Genomic DNA, 25,674 nt, shown 5'->3' on the forward strand with positions numbered 1-25,674 from the left:
GAAGTCCCAGAGGAGATGCGGGCAGGTAGTTCTTGAGGTCATGTGGGTCCCGGTGAAGGCTTTGTATTTTTTAATTTATTTTAAAAGATTTTATTTATTTATTTTTAGAGAGAGAGGGGAAGGGAGGGAGAAAGAGAGGGAGAGAAACATCGATTGGTTGCCTCTTGCACGCCCCCAACCGGGAAGCAGGCCCACAACCCAGCCGCCGGCCCTGACTGGGAATCAAACCAGGACAATGCTCAACCCACTGATCCACAGCAGCCAGGGCGACAGGGGTTTAAATGAGTCTGTAGTCATGTCTCTCTCTAAACCCTTTCATAGCTCTCCATCCTATTGGCCCAGGCCCCTTGACCTCTGCCCTTTCACCTCCTGCAGAAAAGAGCTTGCTTTTTATGAAGAGGGCAACAGGTTCGAGAGCTAAGGCAGGGGCTACATTTGGGGAGGGAGTCCAAATGGGCTGGAATAGAGAGCCTGCCTGCTGGCAATAAACGCTAAGCATTAAATGGGCTTAAGCGGGAACTGAAAATATTTGAGACACATTGTTCACACTCTTGGCTGGTGAAATGGTGAGGGGAGGCGGGGGGGGGGGGGGGCCGGGTTGCGGCAGGGAGTTGAATGCCAGGAAGGGCCAGGGCATAGAAAACAAATCCTCCTTAAAGAGACAGAGCTGAGTGCTGGCTGGATGCCCTGGCACCCATGACTGGATCAGTGGTTCTGCTACGAATTCTCGGGAGCTTTAACAAAATCCTAGCGCTCCAGCCCCACCCCGAACCAGCGCCCCATCAGTGTCTGACCGGGAGGGGTCTTCTCTTCCAATGAGTGCATTTTTACTCGCCACAAGAAATGGTAATTATGTGGCACTAAAGCCACAGTGGTAATTATGTAGCAATACATAACTGTAATTAGATACAGCAACATGGATCAAATCGTCACATTGTGCTGCTTAAACTCATCAGTGTTCCATAGTCAGCTATATCTCAATTTAATTTTTTAAGAATACATTTTTATCAAGAGCTCACCGGGCCCTGGCTGGGTAGCTCAGTTGGTTAGAGTGTTGTCCCGATACGCCAAGGATATGGGTTCGGTCTCCGGTCAGGGCACGTACAAGAATCAGCCAATGGATGCATCAGTAAATGGAACAACAAATCGATGTTTCTTTCTCTTCCAAAAATCAATAAATTGGTTTTAAAAAAAGCTCGCCAGATGTCAAGAATGGTTCCGAAAACTCTGGACACAACCGTGGACCAAAGGGACACTAGCTTTTCTGGCAGGACAATTTGGAGTGTGAAGGGAAGGACAGTGTCACATGGGGTCACCCACAGGTCAGGCGCTTATTCAGGTTGCCCTTTAATTCTTTCAGTGGAAGTCTAACATTTTCCCTGGACAGGCGTTCACAGCCGCTCCTGCCTCCCCAGGGCCTGGGCTGTGCAGCTCACCCCCACTGCCAACCAGCACTGAACTGAAACGGTCTCCTTCTCAGTTTCTCGGGAGACAGGCACTTCCCGTGACCCACGCCGGTCAGTTACTTACTTCCCCATACCTACCCAACTCGCACGGACTGCAAACCCCTCTTACCAGAGAAAAACAATACTTTTCTTTTTAATCCTCACCTGAGGATATGTTTGTATTGTGGGGAAGGGAGGGAGAAAGAAAGGGAGAGAAACATCAATGTGTGGTTGCCTCTAACGTGCAACTCAGGCCTGTGTCCTGCTGGGAATCAAACCCATGACCCTTTGGTTCACAGGCCTGAGACACACAAAGAGAGAGAAACATCGATTGGTTGCCTCCCATAAGCACTCTGAATGGGGATCCAATCTGTAGCTAAGGGTATGTGTGCCTGATCGGGAATCAAACCCACAAATTTTTGGTTTATGGGACGATGCCTCAACCAACTGAGCCACCGGCCGGCGCGAAAGCAGTGCCTTTTTCAGTTTGATTCTGAGATGCTTGCAGATCTCTGAGAAGGCGGCTTCTCCCTGCCACCATAGTCTTTTTGAGTCGAATTTTTCCTTATCTCAGTCCGAGTGCGTTATTTGACATTGCTGTAAGTTCTTGTACATTCTTCATGAGGTTAATTCTTAGATTCTTTATAACGTTTATCACTTTGCGGAAGATTCTCTGATTTCCTGTTAATTTCCCAGAAGAATGGCCACAGAAGAATGCTGTTGATTTTTAAATTTGAGTTCTAATTTCAAATCCCATGAAATCCAACCTTCTAATAATGCATGTGCAATTCAGGGGTTTTTAGTGTCTTCACAGGGCCGGGCAACCACCACCACAACTTACCTGTGGAGCCTTATTCATATTCCCGCCAGGAGAAACCCCACCCCGTTAGCAGTCACTCCCCTGCCTGCTCCCCTCCCCCGGGCCGGGCAACCGCTAATTTACTTGCTGTCTCTGGATTTGCTGATTCTGGACATTTCATAGAGAAATGGACTCATAAAGTATGGGGTCTTTGTGTGTCTTTTTCACTTGGCATAATGTTTTCAAGGGTTATCTTGTAGCATGGATCAGTATTTTTTCTTGTCTTTATCCTCACCTAAGGATATGCTTTTATTGATTTTTAGAGAGAGGAAGGGAGGGAGGGGGAGGAAGATGGACCGGTTGCCTCCCAGGGGCCCAGAAACTCGGTGCGACTTGGGTCCAGAGACGAGAGATTACCCCAGATCGCCCAATCTAATCGTGTGGGCCTTTAAGAGCAGAGACCCTTGCCCAGCTGTGGTGGGCGGGTCAGAGCCACGCGAGGCTGCTGGCTGTGATGTGGAGAGAGCCACTGGAAAAGGCAGGGAAACAATCCCTGTTCCTTCACATAGGACAGCAGCCCTGGCCAGTTGGATTTTGGTGGGGGTGGGGTGGGGGGAGGGGCCCATGTCACACTTGTGACCTCCAGAACAGCAACAAATTTGTGTTTTGAAGCCACTAAGTTTGGAAAGTGTACACAGCGGCCATGGAAAAGGAGTCCGCTGAAACATGGAGGCCAAAGTCAGTCCCCGTCACACCCTGGCGGAGCGTGGCTTCCTCAGATAGGATGCCTGGTTAACAGTGGGTGGCGTCAGCTACCGACACAGCGCCAGTTCTGGAGTCTGGGAGTCCAAGCTCAGGGTGCCAGCAGGCTCGGCCTGGTGGGCAGGCCAAGGACTGGTTGATTCTTGTGTGCGCCTTGACGGGGGACCACACCCACGACCTCGATGTATGGGGACGATGCACTGACCAGCCGAGCCATGCAGCCAGGGCCATGTGCTAACTCTGCAGGGACATGGGCATCCAGTCTACAGCAGTCAAGGCTCCAGCTCCTTCCCAGCCCCGGGGCCTTGCCGTGGGGGCCACCGCCGTCTCTGCGGGGATAGGCCGATGCCGAGCTAGGACACTATGGGGTGAAGCCACTGAGGATGGATGCTGCCTTGGGGCTGGCTGCAGGAGGCCACCTCCCACCCTTCCTGTCCCTGCCAGGGCACGGGTGACAGGAGCCAGAGAGACACCAGAACCATGGGCTCTTTAAAATAACTGCACCCTTTAATGGCAGTAATACAATTATTGGGTTAAGAGAGCACAGGAGAGAGGGCGGGCGGCGCTTCCGGAAGACAGAGACAGAGTACAAAAGGGCGGAGTGGAGGCATGCGACGTCATTGTAAAAATACAGTACGTTATATACATATTTGCACCATCAACTTTCAACTCTGAAACAGTATTTACATTTTTGTTACAATCCTGGTTAGAGCACAATTTTTCTTTAAAAGCTCGGCCTGATGGCAAATGAAGATCTGGGGTGAATTCATAGTCCCGTGAGGTTCTTAGGCTGAATATCCAAGAGGAGGCTCCAGCTTCAATTTCATTCACAAGTTTCCGTTTAAAAAAAGTATTGAATTTGCTCTTACAAAAGAAAATTCTCCGGAGAACAAAACCACCGCCCCACACTGCACGTCCTCACCTATCGTACAGACGCCGAGGGCCGCAGCCCTCCGCGCAGGGCCAACGCTGGTGGCCGAAGAAAAATCTCATGTTTAAAAAAAACAAGACAGAAAAGACAGACAAACCAAACCAACCCGGTCCTCACGCACTGACCCCATGGCCCTGCCTCTTCCACCCTCGCCTCCGGCCCCAAACTCAACCACTTGTTTCCGGGGAGAGGGGTTTGGTATAGCAGCCTCGTTCACCCCCCCACCCCACGGTGCTGAGAGATGGAACCCTTTGGCTGGGTCACCAGGCTTCCTCATTGCTGGCAAAGGAGAGACAGGGGCCTTAAGCGAGATGGTTGAGGTGGCAGGATGAGGTGACGGGCAGAAGAGGCCGGCAAGGACTGATACACAGGCGGGAGGGACCCCCAGCGACACAGGCTTCGCCCAGCACCCCCAGGCCACATCCAGAGGGCGAGCCTCCTCTGGACCTTAGCCGGGGCCCTGGGGGAAGTGGTGAAGCCCCAGCAGCCCCAACCTGCCAGGGGCACTCTCCAGCCCTTCCCTCAGCCCTTATGGAAGCGCCCACCAACCCAGCAACCTCACACGTCTCTGACCTCGTGAACCTGTCGCTTAAAAGCCAAAAGCATCGAGCCCAAGGGCCCTGAGACACGGTGCAGGGCGGGGCAGAGGCAGCAACACTTTGCTGAGAACCAGCTAGGGCTCTGTGAGGAGCCTGGGGGGCAGCCACGCCAAGGATCCTTGAGCGGTCCCCAGAGGCACCAGGGCCGGCACACCGGGCACCCCAGCTTCTGAGGACCAGGACAGCCCCCGGTCCGAGGGGAGGAGGGTGCGGCTGTGACAGGACAGGACAGGAAAGGACAGGAACGGAGCTAATACTGACGGAAAACAGGCGATCTGCGGAGACTGCCTCCGGGGTGCAGCTCAGGGGCCCGCCCCCCACCCGCCCTACCACCTCCAGGCCCACCTCTCACCCTGGAGTCTTCTGTCCAGGGCCCCGGCGCAGAATCAGGGTCAACGGTGGACACCGGACAGAGGATGGCTCAAGGAGCACGTGCGAGTCTGTGGGAGACGGTGGCAGGAAGGGCTCGTCTCTCCCAGCTCCGGCAGGACCCCGGGCTCTTTCCTTTTTCTTGGACAGTTTTCACCCCCCACCCCCATAGTGCGTCCTGTAACGCGGGCATGCAGTGCTCGGGGCCTGCTCAGCACCTGCTGTGTTCCCTTTGTTCTGGGGGGGGAGGCGTAGGTGGAGGGGCCAAGCTGTGCCCTGAAAACGCGCCAGAACCCCAGTTTTCAAGGAGTCCCTGAAAAATCAGGCCAGAGTGCCGGCTGGGGACTCACAGCTGTTCCCGCGCACAAGTAGCTGCTCCCGGCAGGAGCCCGGCAGCACTGACCAGAACTGAAGGGAGTTATATACAATTTATGTTTTAAAAAGAAAGTATTACCAGAGAGAGAAAAGAAAAAAGAAAAAGAGGAAGGAAGTAAAGAAAGAACACCCAGACCCCTCCCCCCAGGGTTCCAACTCTGGCTGCTGCACTTAAATACCGCCCTGGGAAGGGTGGGGTAGGGGGCGCTCGACCCCAGTGGAACACTACTGGCAGAAGGGGGAGGCAGTGGGGTCAAAACCTTTAAAAACATCTTTCAGGGACCCTGCGTCCTGCTCGCCCTCGCGGGCCGGGCTGTTGCCAGCAAAGGGGCTCCCGGAGCCCGCCTTAGGCGCCTGCTTCACGGTCCCGAAGAGGGTGGGCACCGGCAGGCTGTGCACTCCGGGTGGGGGTGGGGTGCCCTCCGTGGGCGGGGTGCCCGTAGTGGCAGCCGGGGCTGCAGAGGCCTTGGGACGGGGCCGGTTATAGCTGTTGTATCTGTCCGTGGCTGTGGCCGCGCCCGAGTCCGCTCCAGACTTCCCCGGCTCCGGCTGCTCCAGGGCTGATTTGCGGACAAACGGGGGCTCCTTGGCCTTGGCGGCTGAGCTCTTGCCGTTGCCCTCGGAGCCCTTAGGCTGGGCCCCGACATCGGCAGTGGGCTCTGAGGCTTTCCCACCGGCGTTGGGAGTCCTGGGGTCGTAGAGGCTGATGCCGCTCAGCACGCTGCTCTGCCCACTCCCGCTGCCCTGGCCCAGCCCGCCGGCCGCCAGCACCCGAGGGTCGTAGGGAGCAGTGGCCGGGGGAGAGGACTCCCCACTGGGGCTGGCAGCTGGAGAGGAAGCTTCGGCAGAGCCAGGCTTGGCAGCACGGGAGGAGGCAGCGGAGTCTGCCGTTTTCTGCAACCGAGGGTCGGCGGGGGCCTTCCGCACCCGGGGGTCACTGGGCTTGTCGCTAGGGCCGGGGGTGGCGGAGGGGCCTGCAGCGTTGACAGTCTTGAGGATGCGCGACAGGAGCTCGAAGTCGGGCAGGGTGGAGCCGGATGAGCCGGGGTCCGTGGAGGTGCCCGGGCGTTGACGGGCATTGGGGGGGCCTGCAGCAGCACCCCGATGCAGCCTGGGGTCCAGCGCAGGCATGGACTGCAGGGCCGCGGGGACGGGGGGCACATCCTGCTTGGGGATGGGCAGGGGAATCAGGTCCTCTGGGTTCCAGAGCACGGTGCGGGCGAAGCTCGGCTTGCTCAGGGTCACATCCTTCTTGATGTGGCTGAACTGCTGCAGCTGCGATCGCGGGTCCCGCAGTGGGTGCCCTGGGAGGGGGTCCAGGGGGATGTTCACAGCCTTCTCCCGCAGGGCCCGCTCCCCTTCCTCCTCTTCTGCAAGGGGTGGTCCGGATCCCTTGGAGCTGCTGGGGCCTGCAGGGTTGGAATGAAGGCCACCTTCGGGCTTGGGGGCAGGCAGGGAGCGAGCCAGCCGAGGGTCGGAGGGCCCTGTGTCTCCTGGGCCTGAGCTGCTGGAAGCCTCAGCATGGCGGGTGAGCCTGGGGTCCCGGCTGAGGCGGGGGTCAGCCAGCCGGCCTCCCGTGGGATGTCCCTTCTGGAGGCGAGGGTCCCCCAGCCCACTGCTGCTCAGCTCCCCGACAGAAGCCTGGGGTCGGCTGGACGTTTGCTGTCGCAGGGTCTTAAGGATTGAGGTGACGCTGCTCCCACCCTCGTCCTCATCACTTGAATACCAGTTTCCAGTGTCACCTGAGAAAGAGCAGAGAAGAAGGGAGGGGTGAGTGGCCACCACAGCCAGCACCAGCGCCCTCGGACCCCACGGCAGCCTGCCAGGGCAATGCCTCCTCTGCCCGGTACCGCGCAGAGCCTCCGTTCCCCCTCTCTGAAGCACCCTGTGCCCTCGGGCTGCCGCAGAGTGCCAGTGCGCGCAGGCCGGCAGAGCAGCAGCCCCAGCAGGTCCCTGGCTCCCAGGCTCCGTTCCCGGACCCTTCCCCGAGTGCCGGCACTGTTGTCAGTGCTGTCTCACCAACCCTCATAGCCGCCCAGAGGCAGTGCTATCGTCAGGCCCATTTGACAGAGAAGACAGAGGCTGAACGGTGCCCTGAGAAGGGGGCAGAGCAGGACTGAGGTGACTTCAGGCCTAGGGCGCCACCACTACCTCCTCCTCACCCCTGGGCAGCCTCAGGCCCCGACGTGGCGGCCAGTGAGCAGCTACCACTGACTGGGCTCTCACTGCACTGGGGGCTCACAGACACTTGGCCCCAGGCCCCCGAGATGTTACCACGTTCCAGGGAAGGGCAATCACCAGCTAAGAGACAGGGTCAGGTGGGCAGACACAGGAACTAGCCCAATCCAACCTCCTAGGCAGATAAAACCAGAGCCGCCAGGAGAGGCGGTTGTTCCCTCAGCCCACTGTCCCCATTTGCTCCCGGGATCCTGTCATGGCCACCGTGGCCTCTGGCTTCGAGGTTATAAACACAACTTGTCCGCCCCACCTCACCCTGGTGGGTGCCACCAGGCCACCACACAGCCCCATGCCACTTGGCAGCTGTGCGTGACTGGTCATTACTGGTCACGTCAATGTCTACCATCTCCTCCAGGGACCGGCCCGTCCCTCCTCGATGGGGTCAGGGTCTCTTCTGAGCCCTGAGACCCAGAAGGGCAGCCCTGACTTCCAGTTTCCTCAGGGACACGCAGCAGTGACCTCACAGCCCGAGGCAGGGTTCCTCCCTGGCCACAGCCGGTGCAGAGCCCGACCCAGCTGCTCCCCACCTCTCCCCTGCACGGTGGCCCGGGAGGGGCTGCGCCCGTCAGACAAAGCCCCGGCCCCGGGGAGGACACGTGCCTTCCTCATTCTCCCGGTCCTGCTTGCTGCTCTCAGCCAGCCTCCTCGCTCTCTCCTCCTCCTCCTGCTGCTTCTGCTGGATCCTCAGGTACAGGGCCCTCTGGGCTGAGGGCAGGAAGTCGGGGACACCGGCGCCCGGCTTCGGCCGGCCTGGGGGCCCTCCCTCAGAGAAGCTGTCGGGCTCCAGAGGGTGCTCGGGGAAGAGGTGCTCCCCAGGCTCCCCCGGCAGCTCTTCGTAGTGCCCGTAGTCCTCTGTGGCAGGGAAGAACCGAGGGTTCGGGTCGGGGAGGGCCTCGGGGCGCCAGCTCCAACCCGCCCAGGCCCTCGACTGGAGAGCCGCCCCGTGGGATGGTGATGGTGATGCGTGAGGGTGCCTGGCCCGCCCCTCCTGCCCTCCCGGGGGTCCCCAGGGAAAGCCCCACAGCGGGGGGCGGAGCCGCTAACCAGGGTGCAGCCAGGATGAGAATGGGGTGCACAGTGAAGTTTAGTGACATGGGCAAATGCCATGACGTGGAGACAGGGCGGGACATCAGACGGATGTTTGTAAAATGCAGAGGCGGCTTTGGAAAGACAGACAGAAAACAGTCCCTCTGGGAATGAGACTCGGGACAGAGGGGCAGAGAGACCTTTTCACTTTTTACTCCACACGCTGTGACCTGTTTGAACTGAGCACCAGTTTTGCGGTTTGTTTGTAATAATGAAGAAAACACTGCCTCACACGGTTTTAAGCGCTGGAGCTAACCACGGGGAATAATAAGACTAGGGCGGAAAGAAGGGAATACACGCACCACAATGTCGCTAGGGCTGCAGTCAACCAGCAGCTCACAGTGGCTCCTCCCCCTCCTTCGCCCTGGGTGCCTGAGCTGCTGTGCATGGGGAGGGGCACGGCATGGCTGGGTGGGGGCGGGGGACCTGGAGACCCTGTGTATGTGTGTGGGGGGGGGTGGGTGGGTGTGTGTCTCCCAACCCCAGAGACGGAAAGGGCCTGACAGCGCTGCCCCGCAGCACGCTCAGCAAGGATGAGACGTGCCTCACAGCCGCCACTGCCCTCGCGGGCCCAGTGGGCAGCTGCAGTGCGGCCGGCGCTGTCGAGACAGTGAGCCTGTAACATAATTTAAGCTAAACGTCTGGATTCCAATCGTTAAATGGGTAAGTATTTCGTATGCAAGGCATAAAGCTGAAAGTGAAAGGTCGCCCTCTTCTAGCCCTCGAACTGTGTAACGCATGGCCTTGACGGCCAAGCCTGGTCTAGGCCACGTCCTGGCTCGGGGCTGGGACCCTCGGGGGACAGGCCCAGGCCCCTGCCCCTGCACTCGACTTTCCCTCAAGAGTGACTCGAAGGTGGCGCACCTGTGAACACAGTCACACCTCACTTAGTGTCACGCACAGGTTCTGTGACTATAAGCGAAACGCAAGGAAACCGATTTTATCGGAGGCTAATTGATGCAGACAAGCTGAGTTCCGAGGGCACCTCCTGAACATCACCACGGAGTGAGCTGAATGGAACGCTACCCGAACACCTGCTGTTCCCTAAAGCCCACTGAACCGTGCGCTCTGAACAGCAGGTCCCCGAGGCAGGCACACGAGCGAACTACTCTAGGGCACAGACTTGCCCTCCCGCACCCAGCCCTTTGGTGGGCGCATCTCACAGACATTTCTTACAGGTGGGAGGGGCTGCAGGAGCCACACTGCCCCCAGTAGCCTGCTTTTCTCTCACTGGGGAACCTGTCACTGTCTCTAAAGCCCCTGCTGCTTGCCCCAAACACCTGCTCTCACAGCGTGGAACACCAGCCAGACGCCAGAGAAGTTCATACTGACCTCCAGCCTGCTTGGCTCCCCCCAACACGTCCGCAAGGCTGCCACAGGCCATCTCACACATCCCCCAGCCAAAGCACTAGGGCGGCCCCCACCCGCTGGGCTCCCTCCAGCAGGACTTCCCAGTCATGGACGGTGCCAGTGCCTGCGGGGTGACTGTGCCCACAGCCAGTGCCCCAGCCACGCCGGCCTGCCGTGTAACGCACACAGGGGGAGTCACGTTGGGCCCGTGGCACCATCTCCAAACCAAGAAGCCAGCCCTGCTTCTCCCTGCCCCCTGCCTCCCCTCCCCCCTCCCCCGCCCCACCGCCCAGCTGGCCTCAGCCCGGATGACCCACAGTAGCCCAGAAGCTCCCCTGGTCCCACTCCTGCCCCACCACCCCCTGCCCTCTCATTACTCTGCTGCTACCTGTCTTCCTTCCAATGGGGCCACCTTGCTGTGAGGACAGAGACCCACCACTGGGACTTCTCTCATCCTCTGGCTCCAAGGCATCTGCTGCCTTTGCTTTTCTCAAACAAGCTGACTGCCCGGGGCCTCCGCCCCGCTGTGCCCCCCTCGCCCCTCATGTCCTGCTAACCCCCAGTCACTTCTCAGAGGCCTCTGCCCGCTGGCCCAGCCAGAGTCAGGCCCTCCCACGGCTTTGGCCCCTCACTCTCCCACTACCCTCGGTCCCTCCTAGCAATGGCCAGGGCTGCCCGGCTCCCCCCACTTAGATGCCGCTGAGGCCAGGGCTGTAGCCGCTCGCTGGCTCTGGCGCCGGGTGGCCCGGGGCCCAGCCCCTCCTTCCCCGCAGGCTGCGCACTACATCCTAGGGCCGCAGCGTCATCATCGTTACCAACACCAGCTCTTATTTTAGTGAGAAAGGAGAGAGGAGGAAGGAAGATGAGCAGACGTGAGGAGAGGACAAGCAGACTCACAAGGCTGCCACCGGCAGCCCCAAGCCAGGAACTATCTGGAAGGAAGCTGCTTTGATGAGGTCATTTCAACCTCTCAGCCCAGCACCGGCCCACACCTGCCCCTCTGAGTTCCCGTGCCCCCGACGCCAGAACAACAGGCAAGACATCTGAGAAAGTAAAATCACGGTGACGATGGTCACACTAGTCCTCTTGGCCTCAACAGGGTAGCAACTCTGCCACGAACAACATTCAGCCACTCATGGGACAGAGATGGAGTGGAGCCATGCTTCCCAATGCCGGGAGAGGAGCCCTCCCACGCTCCCGAGCGCACCCAGCAGCGATCCCCAGCACCTCCCATCCTGGGGCCTGCGTACCTGCATCCCCCATGAGTCCCGGGCCCATCTCCATGCCTTCCTGCTGCTGGTAGTAGTTTTCATAGAAGTTCTGGGCTGGTGGGATAGGGGGCATCATTCCAGAATGTGGGGAGTCTCCAGGGCCATAGGGCATCATTGGGGGGCCGCCAGGTCCCATCGGCGGGCCAGGGTTCATGCCGGGGCCCATCGGCATATCGGGGTGCATGTCCGGGTGCATGTCGGGGTGCATGTCCGGGTGCATGTCAGGATGCATGTCGGGATGCATTGGACCCCCCATCGGCCCCGGGGGTCCCATATTGGGCCCAGGGCCCATTGGCCCCGGGGGTCCTCCGGGTCCAGGGAACCTAGAAGGAGGAAACGGTGCCTGTGAGAGGGGCTGTGGAGGAAGGGTGGGGGCCGCGCCCCTGAGATGTGGAGGCCTCAGCATGGTGGGCAATGGGGGGCTCTGCCCAGGAGGCCCCCAAGTGTTTTGGAGAGAGGCAGTGCGCTGCCCCGCCAGGCTCACAGCAACCGCACCGGCGCTCACCTGACACCCAGCTTCTCGGCCAGCTGCCCCGTGGGCCGCACCACGATCTCAAACAAGGAAGGGATCTTCTTGTTGTACATGTCCTGTTGCTGCTGCAGCTGCTGCGGGGACAGCGGCTCGTGCACCGGCATGGGCATCTGCGGGGGCCCGGGCGGCGGGGGTGGGGGAGGGGGTGGGGGAGGGGGACCACCCTGCATGGGCCTGCCGTTTGGCGAGGTCGGGGCCGGCGGGCCGGGGGGCCGAGGTGGGGTGGGCAGCAGGCCCACACCGGGGGGTGGTTTGGGCAGGGGGTTGATGCCCTGCTTCTTCAGTTCCTCGACTTCCTTCTCGTCCTCGGCACCAGCCTCCGCGTCATCAGCCAACATCTGCGGTGGAGGGCAGAGGGGGCGACAGTCAGAGGGCCAGGAGCCAGGCCAGGCGGGCAGCAGCCGGTGCACTGGGCCAATGACCACAAAGTCTCTTTGTCACAAAAACCATCGCCCCACCCCACCGACCTGGGGGCAGGGAGGGGCAGCCATTTGTGTCCCGCAGCAAAATACGTCACGTAAAAGGTGCAACAATCTCACCACTTTGAAGCGTACAATTCAGTGACATTAAGCATATTTATGAAGTTGTCCAACCACTACCTCTATTTAGTTCTAGAACTTTCCACCCCCCAAAAGAAACCCCCTACTCAAGCAGTCACTCCCCACTCCCCCTCCCTCTAGCCCCTAGCAACCACTAATGTGCTGTCTCTAGAAATTTCCCAATTCTGGATATTTTACAGAAAGTGAACCCTACAACACAGAGTCTTTCATGTCTGGCCTCCGTCACGCAGCATGGCATGTTAAAGTTCGTCCACGCTGTAGCGTGTGCATCGGTCACAGCTGGCCAGTATGCCACCACGCTGCTTGGATTTTAAGGGCCTCTCACCACACTTGCCATCAAAGCCCAACTCCTCACGGCGACCCACAGGGCCTGACGGGGCCGGTTTGTGGAAGCCGAGCAGCACCCAGGCGGCTTCATTTCCTCCCCGGGCGCTCCAGACTCCTGCACCCCTAGCACCCAGCCCCGCGTCAGTCTGCCCAATGCCAAGCCCTCCCCCTGCAGGGCCCGGCTAGGCAGGTATTTCTCCCTCCATTCCTAACTGTGGTCTCCGTTCCTGCATGGGCCTCCCATTTGCCATGGAGGGTCTCCTGCATTCACCACTAGAACACCGTTAGCCCCCTCACGGCGCTGCCCACGCTCTGGCAGACGGCATGCTCTGTTGCTGCACCTGCTTACTCCTGGCTCACCCAAAGGCTGTCAGCTGCAGGAGGGCAGGGCTGTTCCAGGCCCTGAGGTGCCCCAGGGCCCAGCACAGGGCCTGAGATAGGGCAGACGGACAATTCCAGAGTCTGGGTGTGAGCAGAACGTCGCACCAGTTAGGATCCTGTGGGGAAACACACGGCCGGCCTGCCCGCTCTCCTTGGAAAAGCTTGCAGCGCTGGCCTTCGGCTGGTGTCTGGGAGCCAGGATTTCCAGAGGGTTCCCAGCATTCCCCGACTGATAAGGGGCCTCCCTGTGCCTGAACCCTACAAACAGTGTGCTTTCTGCTGGGCACCCGCTTTCCTTCTGGGGGGTCAGGCATGCTGGCACATGCCCAGGAGAGGCTGCCTACTTGCCCAGTCCCCAACAGAAGCCCTGGGCCCTGAGTCTCTAGTGTGCACCCTCCAGGGACGGTGGGGATGCCGGTGGCAGAGGCAGGACCTCCTGGCGGGTGCTAGGCAGTTCTTAGCTTCTCTCCTTACGACCAGCAACGCTATCAGGACCCTGGGACAGCAGAGTACAGGAAGAATTCGGCTTCCAGGGGGATGAAAGAAACACCTGGAAAGCTGATCAAAAGACATTTATCCCTTCAAGCCCTGCCACTCAGCGTGTGGCCTCCTGCGTGGACACCCACTGAACAGGAACATTTTCACACGTGCCCGCTGCGCTGCGGGAAACACCACCCCAGACTAGCTGTGCAGGGGAGAGCCCAGGGCCATGGGGTCTTCCGTGGGGGTTGGGGAGACCTTGGCTTCACTGCCCCCAAGTTCTGCTCACATCCCTCCCTCCCAACGAATCGGCCCCTTTCAGTTCCTCTACTGCGTGTGCAGCTGTGGCTTGGCACATGCCTCCTTCACCCTTTACTTGCTACCCATTGCTGGCGCAATGCCAGCTCCTCAGTGAGCTCCCCCGAACGGACTCCGCCTGCTGGAGAGCCTCTGGGCCTCGTGCTCGTTCTGTCCCCCCAGTCCTGGGTGCCGTCAGGCCCTGACTGAGGTTTGGATCCCGTCTCCTTGTCACTGTGCCCCCAGTGCCCAGGACAGTGCCTGGCAGCGACCAGGCACCGCCACACATTTGGGGGCTAAGCGAGCGAGCAACACAAACAGGGCGGAGCAGCGGGGCAGGCGGTGAGCGCACAGGGTGTAAAGGAGCTAAGGCCGTGACTGGCTGGCTCTGCTGCTTGGCGCTCCTCTCTGGCGGGCCTCGGCTGCACACCAGCTGCGCTGCAGGTGCCCCCTCTGCCTGGTTGCACCTCGTTCACAAGCTCCACGTTTCCGCCCCAGCCAGGACCCGGGGTACAGCCGACTCCTCCCTTCTCTTACCCCCACACCCAAACACTGGCCGGGGCTGCCGTCTCATCCCCGGGCCTCACTGGCTTGGGCTGGCGACCCCATCTTTGCTCTGGGTTTTTGTTAGGACGCCTGGAGCTGTGCTGTCCCATGCAGTGGCCACCGGCCTTGTGTGACCACTGAGTGCCCTCAGTGTGGCTGTGAGCACCAGACTCTGGAGGCACAGTACCCCTCCCCCAAATCTTACTTTCTCCTGTCATTTAGTACTTGCTACAATGACATTTTGAACATAAGTACATTGAGCTAGATAAGATATGCTGTTAAAATTAAATTTGTGTGTTTCTTCTCATTGTTTTAAATGGGGCTACTGGGAAACTTTACATTAAGTGTGTGGTAGCCTGTGACTTACAAGACTGTCTACTTTATAGTCACTCTATATATTTCCCTGCCCGCATCATATAAACTGTGCAAATGATCAGTAAAACCTTTTCACTGAAATTGTGCTGCAAACCTAGTAGGTGGGGAGTAAAAGAAACCAACAATGTTGCTCCAACGCGTGTCCCGCTGGGCAGCCCTGGTCTAGAATGCAGACTCTGAACCTCCAGCAGGGGGCAGTCCTCAGTCAGCTACTGTCCAGTTCCTTAAATGAGGCTTGGAGTGTGGGGGTGGGTGAGGGGGAGACCTGGCCTTCTCCTTACCCCTGAGAAAACTCACTGACATCAGAGATCTACCAACGACAAAACCCTAGTCCTAGGGTGTTAGGCTCCACAAAGGGCCTGGCCAAGTGAGAACTTGTCCTAACATCTCCCCGCACCCCACCCCCGCGCCCGAGGGGCAGATACTCCCTTGCTTTGCCTGCGCACAGCTTCCCCCACCCCTCCGGCAGCACCAGCAGCCATTTAAACAGGGTGGTCACCCATTGGGGGTTCATCAGACTGACTGATAAACTCCATCCTTTCCATTCTTCTTTTAAAAAAATGTATTTTTATCCTCACCCGAGGACGTTTTTTCATTGCTTTCAGAGAGAGGAGAAAGAGAAACGCCAATGGGAAAGAGAAACATCTACTGGCTGCCTCCTGTACACACCCAGCCCAAGGAGCAGACACACCGGACCAGGGATCAAACCACAACCCGGGTGCGTAGGTGCCCTGACCTCGAGTCGTACCCGCCACCTTTCAGTTACGAGACAACGCTCCAACTGAGCCGCATTGGTCAGGGCTGGATCCTTCCCGTTCTTCTTAAATTATTTTTTTTCCTTCCCATTCTTAAAAAATAGCCAACGCCTCCAAGCCTTTGCAAACTAGAAGGCAGGAAAGCTTCGGTTTGAAAGGACACTTTCTCTCCGATTCCCTCCGATGTATTAGGAAACCGAGGTCAGGACCTTGGGGTTCCCAGAGTCCTAAAGACGACATGTCAGAGAGAAAACCAGGTCCTAGGGTGAGTTTCAAATGTCACCTGATGCCTCTGAAAGCCCTGACGCCTCACCTGGCGACGAAGTGTCCCACCAGCCCTGAACCTCCAGTTCCCCTGTAACATTTCTTACTGATAAACAAAATCCTTAAAACTTGGACGGAAACGTTTGACATTGCCATCAAAACACAACCCACCCCAAGCCTCCTCTCCTCTCCGTGTGCCAGCGGCTCTCTCTGAAGGACTAGGAAATCGCACCAGACGACACTCCTTTTATGCGGCCGCCCCAGTGAAAATTGCACTGGCTGGAGATCCGACGCATGCGTGACCACCTCCACTGCCCCTGTGCACAAGAACACAGTCCCCTTTTCCTCCTTAAAACGGCCCAGCTCCAGACAGACACGACTGGGAATCCTGGTCCGGCACACGGGCCAGCCAGTGGGCTGCAGATCCAAGCCGACGGAGCGCACAGCTTCCCGTTCTCGTCAACACAGACACCCCCAGACTCACCTTATCCAACAGCTCTCGGGTCTCCTCGGTCAGAGGGTCGTGGGAGAACATGCAGTCGTCCCCATTGATGCAGTTCCCGGTCGTGTGGTACAGCTTACACGGAAAGTCACGTTCACGGCAAGTTAAGGCAAATGCTTCATCTCACGGAACCCCCTGAGGGCAGAAGCCCACCCCCGCCGTGTTTGGGAGGTGAGGAAGCTGGAGCCGGGACAGGGGAAGTGACTTGCTCAGGGTTGCGTGGTGGGATGGCAGCAGACCCAAGGGGAGACCCCAGTTCTCTAATAAGACTCCCGCTGCAGAGTGCTTCCCGCGCACCACGCTGGCCCTGGGGCTGTGTCCACGAATCCTCACGCGACAGAAGTAGGGCAGTTCACCAGTGGGCCCAAGGTCACACAGCCTGCTGGAAAGGTCTCAGAAAGGTAACAGGTAATGGGGTGCGGGCCGTCTCAAGAGTATACGTTAAGACACAACTCAGCTCACTCATCTGCAGGACGGACGGCAGGCCAGTCAGCACGCAGGTGTGAGGGTGGAATGAGATGCGGATGCAGAGAGCAGTGGAGGTCAGCTGTTATTACCGACAGCGGCGGGTCCCGCCCCTCGCTCGGAGCAGGTGTGGGCACCAAAGGATATCGTGCATATAGGGGCAGTTCTCCGCTCTGGCACAGAACCCGGTGATGTAAAACTTGCACAGTTCTCGCTTCTTTGGTAGCTCGATGTCATGGCTGAAATTACAGTGGTCTCCCTGCAGGAGAAGCAGTGGGAGGATCAGGCTGCGGTGTGGGGAGCCCTTGCGCACCCCTCCTGCAAAGGGGAGCCCTACTCTGCCACCGCTGAGACACAGGGCTTTCATGACAGAACGAACCCCACCCCCCACTTCCCTCAGGAAAGGGTGGGTTTCCACCACTTTCCCCCTCTGACCATGTGCACTCCCCGTTCTCAGGCCCCTTCCCCTTCCCCACACCCCCATTCCTGTCTTCATTCCATTGCCTTTCACTGCCTCCTAGGTCTTCCCTCTCTTTCCGTCCCTTCTTTCTCTCTTATCTACTGCTTTCACTGTTTGCTGCATGGCAGCCAGTATCCAGTCCCATGCTTCTTCCCAACAGAACCCCAGTTTTGTTTGGGGAAGAATGTGCCCAACTAAAATGATTCCATTTCCCAGCTTCCCTTAAATCTCTGGTCATAAAAGTACAGGCAAAACTCCCCAGGGATAACACTGCCTCAATTTTTAAAAAAATCCCTCCACCCATTTTTCTTTCTTAGCCCTTAGATGTGATGCCCGGAGGAACAGCAGCCATCGTGCAACCATGAGGACAAAAGCCCCATGCTTAAAAGTGGCAGAAGAGAACCCAGGAAGGAGCTTGGGCCCCCCAGGGTGCCACTGACCCTGAACCGCCCACCCGCCCCACTCCGTTCTGGGGGAGAAACATCTGCGCGCTTAAGCCAGTGGAGGTGCGTTTTCATTACCTGTAGCTGGTCACAATTCAAACAACACAACACCCAGGTGAATAGCTATTCATTTCTCTTTGTTTACGTGTATTGTACACTTCTAAAAATAGTGGGAATTGTGTCATACAGGAGTATTTTATACCCACGCGCACATTTGCTGACAGTGTTTTCTAAGATGTAGACATAGGTGCACCGATCCCTGGGGGCGCGTCTCCCGGTACCTGCCCACTGCCACTAAATGAGAATGAAAAGCTACCCGACTGAACTAACACTGCATTACACTGTTTCCTACGGAATTCTGTGGTCACTGGTCCATCTTGGGGCATTAAATTATGCTGTCAAGTTCAAGGCTGGCCTGATTCCCACCCCTCCTTTTCTATAAATGTCTTAATAATTCCTTTTCCAACGTTAAAGTTCAATAGCTAACCAGAATATGTTACATTTTTGCATTAGCATCGATCCTAACATGACAAGACTCGAGGCCATAGTTGAAAACTCGGGCCATAAAGATTCCCCCCAAACCAGAAGACCCCAGATGCGTCCTGCCGCTCCAGCCCCCAGTCCCTCTGAGAAGGTGTCCGAGTCTCCCAGGCCCCACAGGTACCTGTGGCTGGCCAATCAGTCCCGCCCAACCCGAGCACGGCCCCCAGTGAGCGTGGCCTCTAGAACACTCCCAGGGGCCGGTGGAGCCTCCGACAGGTTGCCGCCCCACTGCGGGCACCAGGTCCTGTGGCTCCTTACCCAGGTGCACCGCCCCTCCACAAAGTATTTGCAGATGACTTTGCCTTTCTTGTCGGACTGCTGGTGGGGCTTGTCGTGGTCACTCCTCCGGTAGCTTCCACCGCCGTCCTGTTAGGAACACAGGGCATGACCATAACAGGAAATGATAAGGAGGGACAGCGAGGGCCCAGTGTGGGCCAGGTGGAAGCGATCTCTGAGTGAGTGGGAACAGCAGGGGTTGGCCGGTGGGGATGGCCGCGCGGGGTCTAAGCCCCAGGATGCAGAGCTCTAGTATCGGACAAGAAAAGCCCTGGCCTTTGGAGCTGCTGGCAACAATGACCCGTGTGCACACCTGTGCGGGAACGCATCCCCCTCCCAGAGGCAGAGGCGCTTCCCGTAAAACTCCAGGGCTACCTGGGTGGGTCACCTCTAACCTTCTGAATCTTAGGGACTCATTCCGAGTGACTGCAGGTGCTACACAGGGTGCTATACTTTTAAAAACAGGGTCTCCCAGCAGCACAAACCCCAGGAGAGATGATTAGTGCCTCTCAACCCTGCGGGAAAAGGCTGCTGGGAGCAGGAAGACAGGACCGGCCTCAGAGGGCAACTCATTAAAGAAAAAAATGAAATCCAAGGAGGGGCCTCAGCTAAACACATCAGATCAGAATAGAGTCAACTCACGCCCATGTCGTCATCATAGAAGTCGTCGTCATCATTCATGCCCTTGTTCATCCCTCCTCGGCTGCCACCTCGTCCTCGGCCCCGGCCCATCCCTTTGCCTCGACCTCGGGAACCCCGGCCACGGCCTCGACTTAGCCCTGCAGAGGACAGAAATGGCACCGACTGCCGCCTCTCCCCAGAAGCCAACTCCAACAGCTGCCACAGTGAGCCCCACCGACTTGCCACCTCCTGCGCCCCCTGCGCACCTCGTCCTCGGCCATCCTTGGACCGGCGGTACTGGTTCAGCTCCTTGGAATAGTCGTCATAATCTTCGTCTCCCATCGGCTCCTCACAGTCTCCATACTGGAATTTCAGAAAGGAGAAGGGAGGTGTCAGGCGGGGAACAATGAACACTGTCCCTAACTATGCACTCTGCCCCCTTTGCCTTTTTGTTTCAAGGACAACTTCAGACTCAGAACACCAGGTAAGCAGCCTGGGCCTCCGGCCTGTGCCCCCTCCTTACTCGCCCCAGCCCGAGTGGTGGGCGGTCCTAATTCTTACTACAGCCACCCCTTGGCCGATCCGTAAGTAGGGCACCTCCGTGCACGACGGGTGACGGGTGGCTATAACGAAGAAGGCCAGAAAGGTCTCGCTGGCACGGCACAGTGTGGCAGCTCTCCTCTGCGAGAGGGTGTGCAAGCGCACAGACAGGTGAATGACCAAGCCCCCCACTGCAAGGCCCACAGCAGTTCAGGGCACAGTCAGGAACCCTGTCTCCAGGGATGGGCACTGAGTCGCTGGGACAGCAGCGGGAAGATGATGTAATTTTCACAGCTCACTCTTCAGTACTTTTTCAGTTTGAACCCTATGAAGGTTGTCTCAATTCCAAAGTCATACATGAACATTTAAACATGTAAACCTGCCGTCTCACGCTTTCTTTCCCTGTAAGTCTTACAGGCCACCCCCAACAGCTCATGCAGCCCACCAGCCACTCCCCACCTCCAGAGCGGGAGAAAACTTACATCCATCTCATCCTCATAAAAGTCATCTTCATCTTCCGGGTGGTCTCCCATGGAGCCCCTGCCCCTGCCTCGGCTGCCCCGGCCCATGCCTCGGCCTCGAGACCCTCCTCGGCTTCCTCGGCCTCGGTAGCCCCTGCCGCGGCCTCGGCTGCCTGCACAGCAATTCAGAGAGTGAGCGCCTAAGTGGGAGCGGGCTCCCACCAAGGAGAGACACTAACCCACTGTCTGCCCCTGAGGTCAATCACTTCATCCTGATCTTCCTCCTCCAAGAAGCCTTCCCAGCTCCCCCAGGCAGACTAGCAGCTCCCCCCGGTCCCCTCGATGGGGATGCCTCAGTGCTGTGGCACGTGACTGCTGCACTATTCCCTTCGCACAGTCCGATACAGCAGTCGCCAGCCACCTGCGGCTACTGAGCACAGGTTGAAATGTAGCTCCCAAACCAAGAGATGCTGTAAGTATAAAGCGTATCTGGATTTCAAAGACTTAGTTTAAAAAAAAAAAAAAAAAAAGGAATGCAAAACATCACATTTACTTTGCTTACACTTGTAATGTCACCTGTTTGCTTTTATTATTTTGTAAAGATTAATTTTATTTTTATTTTTTTAAAGGAAGAAAGGTCTGTCTTCCTTTGAATTTTTTTTTAAAAAGATTTTATTTATTTATTTTTAGAGAGAGGGGACAGGAAGGAAAAAAGGAGAGAAACATTAATGTGTGGTTGCCTCTTGTGTGCCCCTAACTGGGGAGTTGGCCCGCAAGCCAGGCATGTGCCCTGACTGGGAACTGAACCGGTGACCCTTGGTTCTCAGGCTGGCGCTCCATCCACTGAGCCACACCAGCCAGGCTGTGTTTACTTTGTAATGTGACTACTAGAAAACTTCAAACTGCATGGTGGCTTACATTCTACCTCCACTGAACAGCACTAGCAAAGAATCCCCAAAGGGCAGGGCCTGTCCAGGGAGGTGTCCATGAAAGACTTCTTAAAGGAAGAAGGGTTGAATGGCCACTCAAATAACAAGCTGGGCCTTAGGTGGGGCTAAGCTGGATGGTCCTGGAAGCCCCCTTGGGGTTGGAAATCTCACTGGCAGAAGATGGTTCTAAGAGGCCAGACCATATGCCCTCCCCCACCCTCCTCTAATAGCCACAGTTCAAGGTTCAGAGGTGTGGCAGTCCCTCCGCTGCAGTCACACCTTATCAGGTGATAAGAGCTGGGAGGATGGGGGAGGAGGCCACTAGGGGTTGAGGCAGCCAGCTGTCAGTTACTGTGGCCCAGATGTGAGAAGCTGCCCCTCTTCTGTCTCCTCACAGCTGACCATGAAGTAAACTGCTCTCCCTGCCTCATCCCAGCCAGAGCCTCAGCAGCGGCCCCTCTTCTTATGTGGCTAACTCCCCCCAAACTCCCCTTCTGTACTTATCTCAGCCTAAAGAGCTGAGCATCTCTTCTGGGCTTGGGGCTCGGTGAGCACTGGGTCAGCCAGGCCTGCTTCACTCTGCACCACCCCTCCAGCCCCCCACCCCCCACCCCCCGTACCAGGTCTGCTCAGACGCCCTGGAGGAGAGGAGCCGCAGGGTCTCACCTCGGCCTCGGCTGCTGCCCTCCTTGGCGCGCCGGTACTGGTTCAGCTCTTTGGTGAAGTCGTCATAGTCCTCCTTGCCCATGTCCTCCTCCTCGTCGCCCTCATACTCCCCGTACTGCTCATTCTCGTAGTCTTCGTACATGCCATAGCCTTTGCTGTCCATCTTGGAGTACGACTTCTTGGGCATGGACGTGGTGTGCGACGGGGGGTACTGCTGGTGGGACTGTCCGGGAGAGGGTGGTGAGCAGGCCCTGGGGCTGTGGGTGCAGACCACCCAGATCCCCACTGTTCCCTGAACTGACACATCGGTCCGGGTGTCTCGGCTCTCCCTGGGGAGAGCCGCCAGCCCCCAGCCGCTCTGGGGACCGGCTCCCCCCGAGTGGGATCTGGGCAGCAGGCCCTTTTGTTTCTATTCTTCAGGGGGCCACAGCTCAAAAGAAAATTGAGAAACACAGACACCACGATCCCTGAAGAACCAGGGAGAAGAGAAATCTTTCCCAGGTCATAGAGCAATCTCGGTTGGGGAGGGGGCCTGGTAGGCAAGAAGGATGCTTCTCAATCAAAACTTTCCAGGGTCTTGGAATTCAATTAATGACTTGTTTGGCAACCCAACCAGAAAGCCATTTTATTTTATTTCTTTATTTTAGTGAGAGGGGAAGGGAGGGAGAAAGAGGAAGAGAGAAACATTATTCTGCTGCCTCTTGTAAGCACCCCAACCAGGGACCAAACCTGCAACCCAGGCATGTGCCCTGACCAGGAATCAAACTGGTGACCTTTTACTTTTTGGAAGACGCCCAACCAATGGAGCCTCACTGGTCAGGGCTAGAAAGCCATTTTAAATGATGCTTTCCAAACAAAATGTGCTACTACCAAGAGATACTGGGTGAAGTTACGTATAAATAGAAGCCACCCAAATGTGCTCAGGCAGCGAATGGATCAACAAACTGTGGCACATCCAGGCAATGGAGTACCTACTACTCAGCAATGACGAGGAACGAGCTATGGAGCTATGCAAGGGCACAGGGGAACTCTGAGCACGCACTGCTGATGGGAAGCGCCAAACTGAAAAGGCAACGACATGCCGTGTGAGCCCAACCCCGTGACATTCTGGAAAAGGCTCAACTACAGAGACGGGAAAAAGACCCGTGGTCGCTGGAAGCTCGAGGGAGGGAGGGGGTTTTTAGGGAACTGAAAGTATTTCACATGAGAGTGCATGGTGAGTACGTAACTTTGTGCAGTTGTCAAAACCCAAGGAACTGTACAACCCTAACGTAAAGCTATGGACTCGAATGATAATGTGTCAACATTGGCTCACCGACTACAACAGATGTGCCACTTTAATGCAAGATGTCCGTCACAGGAGAAAGGGGGTGGGTGGGCGAGGAACTGTACTCTCTGCTCAGTTTCCTATAAACCTAAAACTGCTCTAAAAAATAGCCTATTAATATAAAATAACCCACTCACTAGAGAGAGAGAGAGAGTACGAACACAGGAGACGGACACACACAGCTACTTCAGCAGATCTGAAAAGGCCTCGACGCCCGTTCCCAAGTAAAGGTCATGGCATTGCCTCCCTTCCCAGCCTCCCTCAGGTTTAAAGTCTGAATCTACGTTAGTAGATCTACGTCAGCTGTATCTCACAATAAATTACCTGTAATGATGGATGATGCTGAGTCATATGACATCTGGGACACATTTAAGAGCTCCTTGCTTTAAAAGCATTTTTTATCAAAATTTGAAAATCTACGTTGATGTTTTTTCTTACCAGTTTTGCTGGGGGAAATAGTACGCACACTGAACCTACAATGTAATTTACTATTGTAACCATTTCATTCTCTTGCCAATATCCACAAAAGTCATTTCTGAACAGTGGGAAACAAGTCAGCTATGACAGGGACCGATCGGCATCTTTCCTGGCGACAGGAGACACACGCCAAGGCCATGGGGAGAGGCGGCCTCAAGAAGTGCCGACAGCACGGCTTAGCAGAGGCCAGACACAGACGGGGCCCAAACCCCCACTCCTGCGCGCCAGGGCTGCCAAGCTGGCTGCAGCTTTCTGAGTCTCAGTTTCCTCACCTGTAAAGCAGGGATAAAAACACTACCTAATCTTGCAGGATTAAAACCCACTTCGAGTGCCACGCAAGAACACCCAGCACAGGGCAAAGTGCTCAGTGAGCACGGCAGCTCTGCTCCGTGGAGCTCTGCCCTGCAGCCACTCACCGGCGCGTACGGGGGGCTGTACTCTCTGTACTTGCGGTGCCCCTTCTCGCTGGGGCTGAAGTCCGAGTCGTCAGAGAAGTCAGAGAAGTCATCGCTGGAAGACGCATGGCGCTGCAATGACAGGGCAGTGGACTCAGGGGCTCCGCGGCAGGCAGGCCACTCCGGCAGAGCCTGCCCGTGACAAGCACCGCTGCAGTGTGCCGGGCGCGGGGGCCTGCGCTCCCCAGGAAACGCCTCACCTAGGTGCCCTGAGTGCCGATGGGGCAGGAGCTACCAAGCCTTTTTAAAAAGGTCTTTGACCAATTTGGGGAAGGGAAAAACACCACTGCTAAGAGTGTTCTTTGGCTTGACAAGACGAGCTAGGCCCGCGGGGCTCTCAGCCAGGTTCAAGGCCAAGCCCAGGGCCGTAAACCCTGCAGACCTACTTTGTGCTTAGATTTCCTCCTCTTCTTCGATCTCCTCTTTTCTTTCTCCCGCTCTTTCTTCCTCTTCCGCTTCAGTCTCCTGTGAGACTTCTCCTCGTCCGAATCGCTGTGGTGCTTCTCCCCCTTTTCCTTCCGGCCCCTCTCAGGCCCCCCAGCGGTGTCCAGGGTCTCCTCCGCCCCGTCATCTTCCAGTTCACCTTCCTCCAGCTCACCATCTTCCCTACAAACCAACCCCAAAACCAACATGAGCACGGGCGGAGAGGAGACCGCTGAGGGCCGTGGGCTGGCCAAGGCTGACGGGAACTGAGGGCCCGGCTGCTGCGAACGAGACCTGTAACCCCCACCGGAGGCCTTGGAGGGAAGTGGGGTCCACTGCCTCCTGTCCTACGCCGTCCTCCTCCCAGAGGACTGCACCTGCTCCCAGCAACCCTGCTAGGGGCTGGGGAAGGGGACAGGGACCAACCCTGCTGAAACAGTATTTCCCCAACTGTTCCCGAGTCCTAGAACTCTAAGAAGGAAAGTGACGAGGTTCTGTGGTCAAATGAGTTGAGGGAAGTCCCCACCTGGGGGAACCACAACACCTAATGCTGGAACAGAAGTTCCCAGAAGTCCACAGTCAAGAAACCCGTACAGCTCGGCCTCAAAGCACTTCTGAAATTCACTTGAACACAGACGCTGTCTCTCGGGGAAGACGGACCAGCACCCCTCCCAGTGCGTGTGGCCTGGGCTCACCACTCAGCCCCAGGCCTGTGGATGTGGGTAAGAGCTGAGGGCGGTAGCCATACACAGTGGAGAGAAGGCCATGGCTCTGTACCGGGGGGTCCCACCCACAGGCAGGCCTGAGGACACAGAAGCCCTGCCAGACCCACTAGTGAACAGGCTTGGGGAAAACCCACACCGACAGCTCCACGGCTCTGGGCTGGAGGCAGGGACGACTGCGAGGCTAAAAGGGGTGAGGAAAGGGTCCCAGGCCCCAGACCCCTTCTGAGACCCTCCCGTTAAGGGCAGGCAGAGTGCCTGCAGGAGCGCCGGCCCCCACCTGCAGCTCAGCCTCGCTTCCAACCCCACCTGCCTCACCTCTGGGCATCCCTCCTGGTCCCAGGGCCAGACTTCCTGACCTTGTCAGCTCCCTTAATACCCGCCCCCAGTCGGTAAGACACGGAAGCACTCTCCCACCTCGCAGCTTTGCCAACAGCCCCCAAACATCTACATGTCTGTGGGGTGGGGGTGGGGGGGTGAGGTGAGGTGGGGGGGATGACAAACAGGGTTGAGAAAGAAGCAGCTGGGAAAAGAACCCAACTTTTCAGCCAAACCCACAGACACAGTACTCACAAGTACAAAAGCTGGTTTTAAAAATAAATTTAAAAAAATTTAAAAAACA

General features: G+C 57.3%; 1 protein-coding gene across 5 annotated transcripts in view; it reads right to left on the reverse strand.

Annotated features, from left to right (window-relative positions):
- Positions 1–3,489: 3,489 nt before the first annotated feature.
- Positions 3,490–25,674, reverse strand: part of ZC3H4 (zinc finger CCCH-type containing 4) — a 37,952-nt gene continuing 15,767 nt past the window's right edge. For 4 of the 5 annotated variants that reach the window (XM_053914872.2, XM_053914871.2, XM_053914873.1 and 1 more), the window contains 13 exons: positions 24,294–24,513; positions 23,869–23,979; positions 21,649–21,871; positions 20,075–20,226; positions 19,319–19,415; positions 19,074–19,210; positions 18,414–18,521; positions 16,857–16,968; positions 16,227–16,336; positions 11,731–12,095; positions 11,205–11,548; positions 8,119–8,370; positions 3,490–7,022 (listed from right to left, as the gene is read on the reverse strand). In XM_053914872.2, the coding sequence (XP_053770847.1) occupies positions 5,506–7,022; positions 8,119–8,370; positions 11,205–11,548; positions 11,731–12,095; positions 16,227–16,336; positions 16,857–16,968; positions 18,414–18,521; positions 19,074–19,210; positions 19,319–19,415; positions 20,075–20,226; positions 21,649–21,871; positions 23,869–23,979; positions 24,294–24,513 (3,748 nt within the window). In that variant the 3' untranslated portion in view covers positions 3,490–5,505. The remainder of the gene's footprint in view (positions 7,023–8,118; positions 8,371–11,204; positions 11,549–11,730; positions 12,096–16,226; positions 16,337–16,856; positions 16,969–18,413; positions 18,522–19,073; positions 19,211–19,318; positions 19,416–20,074; positions 20,227–21,648; positions 21,872–23,868; positions 23,980–24,293; positions 24,514–25,674) is intronic. The other variant, XM_053914875.1, reaches the window with a different exon arrangement.

Source organism: Desmodus rotundus, chromosome 12, assembly GCF_022682495.2.
Source record: "Desmodus rotundus isolate HL8 chromosome 12, HLdesRot8A.1, whole genome shotgun sequence".
Taxonomy (NCBI): Eukaryota; Metazoa; Chordata; class Mammalia; order Chiroptera; family Phyllostomidae; genus Desmodus; species Desmodus rotundus.